This window comes from Ostrinia furnacalis, unplaced genomic scaffold (genome assembly GCF_004193835.3).
Source record: "Ostrinia furnacalis isolate ACB-3 unplaced genomic scaffold, ASM419383v2 OfSCF6043, whole genome shotgun sequence".
Classification (NCBI taxonomy): Eukaryota; Metazoa; Arthropoda; class Insecta; order Lepidoptera; family Crambidae; genus Ostrinia; species Ostrinia furnacalis.
Genome location: NW_021136282.1, coordinates 1 through 6,711, shown reverse-complemented (window position 1 = coordinate 6,711; position 6,711 = coordinate 1). Strand labels below are relative to the sequence as shown.

Here is a 6,711-nt window from a genome sequence, read left to right as displayed (position 1 = left end):
CGTTTTTACTATTAATACAGAAAATCTGCCAGAAATATTAATGGAGTGTACATAATAGAGTGTATCATAGAATCATTTAGAATGATTTTCAAAATTTGTCAAATAGCCTAATATTGTATTATTTGTTAGTAACACAAATATAAAAATATGGATTAATCTACAAATTAAATCAAATATTTTTATTGATGTAGGTATAAATAAAATAAATCAGATAATCAGTTGCTGTAGGTTTATTTTTAAATTTAAGTATAATCTGTGGCACAGGCCGCAGGGATGTGAAGATTTAAAAAAAACTGAGGCTGACATTTATTTTAGATTTTGCGCGCCAAATTTTATTTGTTGTAAAATTTAATAATAAAAAAATATTAGTTTCCCTATTGTACCTATATGGAAGTCGATGACGATGGCATCACATTCACGTTTATTTTATATGTGGAACATGATTGAGGCCGCTGGAGCCCAAGATCAGCGTGATCGCATGGCCACTGTTCGTGCAAATGCTCGCACGTACAATGATTTAAGAACTCTTCCGGAAGTCGAATTTAGAAATAGATATCGGCTTCCGAAGCAAGCCGTTAGATCACTTTGCCAAGAATTACATGAAATTGGGGAATTAAAATCAACTCAACGTGTAACCTTGGAAGATAAGGTAATTTATCAGATTTGTTTGACACACTCTTTCTTCTAAGTTCTAAGGTTATGGCCATAAGGCACACACGTTAAAATATCGGTATCGTTATACTCTCTCATCTGTGATTTTAATGTGCAAATTATGTATCCAGTGTTTTATTTATTAGAATAGATAGACCTACCGACTTTTAACAATACCATAACTTAGTTAAACTTTATTTTTAGGTATTAACTGCACTATTTTTTTATGCAACTGGATCCTACCAGAGGCCAGTGGGAGTTGCAAAAAATATATCGCAAAAAATGTGCAGTGTTTACATCGAAGAAGTTACCAAAGCTTTGACACATAAGGATATAATATCAAAATTATTAAATTTCCCAACACTCCATCTGCTAGACAAGCGATAAGTCAAAGGTACTGAAAAATCTAATGCTGCTTTTACACTATGCGGAAATTAGCCGAGTCAAGTCAAAAAAACAGAGGAGTGGGAATGAAAAAATGAATGAATTTCATCCCCACTCCTCTGTTTTTTTGACTTGACTTGGCTAATTTCCGCGCAGTGTAAACGCAGCATAAAACTTTTAAATAATAGTATGGTAAACTATGGTATACCCACAGATATGGATCTGTGGGTATACCAATGAGCTGTTGTCATAGTGACATTGAATGTCAATGTCACATAATCACAGAATCAAATCAAACGTGAGAGTTCCGTCTCGCGAGTGTCAGTGGCTACACGTGTGTCGGAAATTTTCGTTTATTTTGAAAATTTTAGTGTGGTTTTCTACAGTAATCTTATTCTAAGCTTATTTATTAATAAAACTAAGGTGGTGGTATATTAACTTTCGTGTATTTTTGGTAAGTAAAGTAAATCAGCATGGATGTCATACCTCCCGACCCGCCTGATCCCCCAGACCAGGCCGCCCCAATGGAATTATCCCAGCCATTATTTTCACAATCGGCTACCAAACGCCGTCTTGACACGACAGGCGATTCCGAGCCAGCTAAAAGAACCAACACGGATGGTTCCTTACCTCAAATCAACCAACAGGTGTACACTCACCCCTCCCTTGTCATTGCCCCCAAAACATATAGCGACCAAGACAAAGGCCCGTTCCTAGTCCACGTGTCTCATATGGAAACTGATCCCTCTTCCCCAGTATTCATCCAACCAATGAGATTTGGTAAGTTTCTGGTTACCAACAGAATCCAGGGTATAGTTTTGGACGGAGTTAAAAAAATCGGAAGAAACAGAATTTCAGTCGAATTTGTTTCACCCAGCGCAGCTAACAATTTCCTGAATAACGAAATTCTTCCGTTGTACAAATACGTTGCCTCGATACCGACTTATAACGTGACCCGCATGGGTCTCATCAGGAACATCCCCACTGACTGGACCATGGAGGAGCTCGCAGAAAATTTGACAACACCAGACGGTTGCGGCATTCTTTTGAAGGCCCGCCGCCTCAACCGGAAGCAGGTTAGAGACGGTCAGTCATCCTGGGTCCCCACACAAACCGTTGTGGTGACTTTCAAGGGTCAAGTTCTTCCTCAAAGAGTCTTCTGTTGCCACAATTCGATTCCAGTTGAGACGTACCAGCTTCCAACAATTCAATGCCTTAACTGTTGCCGATTTGGCCATGTGAAGGCACAATGTAGGTCGAAACCCAGATGCTATCGGTGCACTCAACCCCACCCAGCAGAAGAATGCGACGTCTCGGAAGGTAAAGCAACTTGTGTCAATTGCTTAGGCCCACATTTTGCGGTCAACAAGTCCTGTCCAGAGCATTCCCGCCAAAAGGCAATTAAAATAACTATGTCTCAGGACAATATTTCTTACTCTGAGGCCTCCTCCCAATTCCAACCAGTCCGCAAGTCCTACGCAGATGCCACTAAATCTCCGTCCTCACAAACCATTTTTTTTTTCTTTTTTTCTTTCGTTTCAAAGCACCCCCACCCCTCAACCCTTTCCCCAACCCCTGCTGTACAAAATTTTTGTGTGTTTCGTCTTTTTTGTGTTGTCTTGTCGTGATTGTGATTTGTGATGTCTTTTTTGTTTTAGGTCGATAAGTTCGCTTAGTCTTGTATAGTTAAATTATTTTATTTTATTTTATTTTATTTGTCTCTATCACTGTGTAAAAGCTGCGCACGTGACATTGGCGGAACAGTGGCGAAAAAGCACAAGTTCATCGCCATCAATAAAAGAAGAAGAAGAAGAAGAAATCAAACGTTGAAAAGTGTACGTATTTAAATATTTCAGGTTTTATGAGAAATATAGAATACCTGGAGTAATTGGCTGCATTGACTGTAGTCATTTTAGAATTTCTGGACCTCCTAAAAGTGAAGAACATCTTTATTACTGCCGCAAGCACTATCATTCGATTAATGTACAAATGGTAAAGAAATTTGAGCTATTTTTACTTTCTTAAAATGTAACACTTCAACCAATGACTTCAACTTGTAACTGATTATTTATTTCTTTGAAATTACAGATAATTATGTGATGACCAATATCGAATTATTAATGTAAATGCCAAATTTGGAGGTGCCAATCATGACTCTTTTATATGGGAGAATAGCAAAATCAATAATTATGTGCAATTGATGCATCGAAATCGGGAAATAGCGTGGCTTTTAGGTAAGTTCGCCATAATCTATACTTCTATATTAATATTATAAATGCGAAAGAAACTGTCTGTGTGTGTCTTGCTTTCACGCCTAAACCACTGAACCGATTTTTATGAAATTTGGCATAGAGATAGTTTGAATCCCGGGAAAGGACATAGGATAGTTTTTATCCCGGTTTTTGAAAGAGGGACGCAAGCGATAAGTTTTTCTGTAACAGACAAAATTCCAACCGGGCGAAGCCACGGGCTGAACGCTAGTAAAATATAATTTGAACACCATTGTATAATTACACTTTGGGCAATGATTTAACTAAAAGACGGTTATAATTTTAGGAGACTCTGGTTATCCCCAACGGCCGTGGTTGATGACCCCGATTTTAGGTGCTGCTCCAAACACACCAGAAGCTAATTACAATCAAAGGCATGTAGCAGCCAGAGTTGTCATAGAAAATACATTTGGGAGGCTAAAGAATCGATGGCGCTGTCTAAACAAAGATAGAGTGCTGCACTACAAGCCTCTTAAATGTGCCAGAATAATTCAAGCCTGCTGCGTTCTCCATAACATTGGTCTTGATTATAATGTTGTAGAAGAAGATGAGGACATCACTGGTATGGTAACAAATACCACAAATCTTTCAATAGCATAAGTGTGCATATATGTATTAAATAATTTATATTACACTACTTTCTAGGATTGGAACATAATGGAGAAGAGTACAACGGGCTCAATGAAGAAGGACCCACAGAGAGTCAAATAGGAGGTTCAACATCTGACTTAATCAGGGGAAGGGCTCTAAGGGAACAATTAGTTAGAAGACTTCAACACTTTTAATTTTATACGTATCCTATAGTTTTAATTTAGATTTTTTTTTTTAAATATTGGTCATTAAACTATTAAACTAATTTTGCCATTTCAATATGAGTTAAAAGCCATAAGTAAATTGTGTATAAAAATATATTATTTAACAAAACTTATCAACTATTTTCTCTAAAAGATTAAGAGCTCTGTGGCCTATAGCTTGCCACTCCATTTGAGTCTGCACCTCCATCTGCCTGATTCTATTTGCCTCTCTTCTCAATGCCATCATGTCTTCATGCTGTTGCCTTTTCAAACTCCTCCAATGTGCATCAACCTGAAGGAAGTGGTGAGCGGCTTGCTCTGCGCGTACTGACCGCGCTCGCCGTCTATGAGGTGACCCTCGAATTCTGCCTCTTACACCACGAGGAGGAGTTCGAACAGCTGAAGCTATGCGGGCTTGTGATGGTCTGGTTGGGGAGAACAAGTCCGTCTCTAGAAAGAAAAATAAAAGTTATTTTAGTTAAACCGTAATTATAATAAGTTAGATTTAGAATCAGTAATTAGAATAAGTTAGATTTAGAATAAGTCAGATTTAGATTAAGTAGGTAATTAGAATAAGTTACATTTAGATTAAGTAATTAGAAAAAGTTAGATTGTAATGTTTTAGGAAGCCATATACTTGTTATGTTTAGTTTTTTTTTAATTATAGTAAGTTAGATTTAGATTAAGTAATTAGAATAAGTTACATTTAGATTAAGTAATTAGAAAAAGTTAGATTGTAATGTTTTAGGAAGCCATATACTTGTTATGTTTAGTTTTTTTTAATTATAGTAAGTTAGATTTAGATTAAGTAATTAGAATAAGTTACATTTAGATTAAGTTATTAGAATAAGTTAGATTGTAATGTTTTAGGAACTTGTTATGTTTAGTTTTAAATCATGTAACTAATTACATATATTTTTAATATTATTATTACTTTCTAGGTTTATTTTTACTCCAAGTCCATAAATTCTTATTATTATTATTAATATCATTAGTTGACAATCTGAAGAGCCCTTTAAAGAGTTATTTCTTACCTTCTAATTGCTCCTCCGTAAAAGAAAGAGATGCAGTAGGAGGTGTCGACTGTGCTGGGGTAATAATTTGTGATGGCCCTGGCTCATTCCAATTAGGTTGGATGTCTAGAATAGAAAATACATACTTGCTGAGTACCTACACTTCAATTTAGGCGCGATTTTATTGATAATAATGTAATATTTCTAAATTAATTTGCTTATTTATCTAGAAAAAATACTTTATATCTTACTTTAAATATCTTCTTCAATAAATACAAGCGGTGGAGATGAAATTGCTCTCAGCAGTGATTCTGAAGTTGGCTCGTCGCTCAATTGCTGAGCTAAAGTAAAAAAATAAATAATATATCGTGACAACATAACAACTTAATCATAAATGTAATAGTATTCTGCTATGAGCAACTTACACTCCACAATTTGACGTGATGTTTGTGTGTCTTGCACAGAGTCATTGGTGGAATTGGGCTGATTAGGAATCTCCTGTAAGAAAATACAATTTATGAAACACTAGGAAATAAAGTTTTAAGTTATGTAAGTACTAGCAGTTAATGTTAGTGTATATTATAGTTTTTTTTAGTTTAGTTTTATAGTTTAGATGTTAGTTATTGTATAGTAATATGTAAAGAAGTATAAAACTGTGTCAACCCAGCTTCTTCTATTGCCAAGCCCGTAGCCACTTGAACACCGATGAGATTTAGAACTCTTAGTTCTAAATCTGTCAGTTTTGCAAATACTGCTGGCCCACCACCAGTCCCAGTAGCTGCTCTGTGCAGACGTGCAGCCTTCCGTTTGGTATTATTTTTAAGGTCGCACCAAACCTTAAATAATAAATATAAATGTTGGTATAATAATAAATAAAATAGTAAGATAATATAAGTGTAATAGGTAATAATATAATATTGTATTGAAGTGGATTGCTGAACCCAACCGGGTGTGCATAGTACTTATACATTAAGCAAGTTGTTACTAGTTTTAAGATTCTTAATGTAATAATAATAATATGTATTTAATTGCAATGTATGAATTAATAAATAAATAAATCATGCAAAGAAGCCAACATTTTATTAGAACCGCGTCCTTGTAATAGTTAAAACAGTTCAGCATTTTAACTAACCTTCTTCCACTTCTCAGTAGTTTTGCTATCCCCCACACCATCACTGTTTAGAAGCAATGTCAGGTCCTCCCAATGTTTGAGATTATTTAATCTACCTCTTGCGTTACTGGTAGGCTTGGTGAGGTCTCCATGCCTATAAAGACAAAACGAAGAAAGAAAGAAAAATATTTATTCGATGCAAGTTTTATTTCTGCGATGTTAAAAATCTAAGCTAGCTAAACACCAAATAAAATAAATTCCACTTACTGCTCCATAAATGTAACCATCATTACAAATTGCGACGAACTTGTCTTCATTTTTATTATTTGACAATATTCAATAATAGGTAACAAAAAATATGCAATGCGCGCCAAAAACTTCTGCAAACTCGCACAATAATTTTCAACATGGCGCGTTTGATAGATTATAACCAGCACAAAGTTGATAGACAGCCTCTTTCATTAAGAACACTGAATGTGAATGTCTTT

General features: G+C 35.5%; 1 protein-coding gene and 1 pseudogene across 1 annotated transcript; one reads left to right on the top strand and one right to left on the bottom strand.

The window, feature by feature from the left end:
* Positions 1–403: 403 nt before the first annotated feature.
* On the top strand, positions 404–4,090 carry LOC114361875 (putative nuclease HARBI1; annotated as a pseudogene).
* A 109-nt stretch (positions 4,091–4,199) lies between these two features.
* Positions 4,200–6,540, bottom strand: LOC114361874 (uncharacterized). Its single transcript, XM_028317088.1, has 6 exons — positions 6,491–6,540; positions 6,245–6,377; positions 5,767–5,948; positions 5,389–5,453; positions 5,134–5,238; positions 4,200–4,549 (listed from the first exon to the last, which is right to left on the bottom strand). The coding sequence occupies exons 1-6, from the start codon at positions 6,538–6,540 to the stop codon at positions 4,221–4,223; spliced, it is 864 nt and encodes a 287-aa protein (XP_028172889.1). The 3' UTR covers positions 4,200–4,220.
* Between the last annotated feature and the right edge of the window lie 171 nt (positions 6,541–6,711).

Coding starts and splice junctions, on each gene's coding strand:
- LOC114361874 (XM_028317088.1), bottom strand. CDS start 6,540: ATGAAGACAAGTTCGTCGCAATTTGTAATGATGGTTACATTTATGGAG. Junction 5,454..5,766: donor GAAGAAGCTGGGTTGACACA/GTTTTATACTTC, acceptor TTTTTACTTTAG/CTCAGCAATTGAGCGACGAG. Junction 4,550..5,133: donor TACGGAGGAGCAATTAGAAG/GTAAGAAATAAC, acceptor TTTTCTTTCTAG/AGACGGACTTGTTCTCCCCA.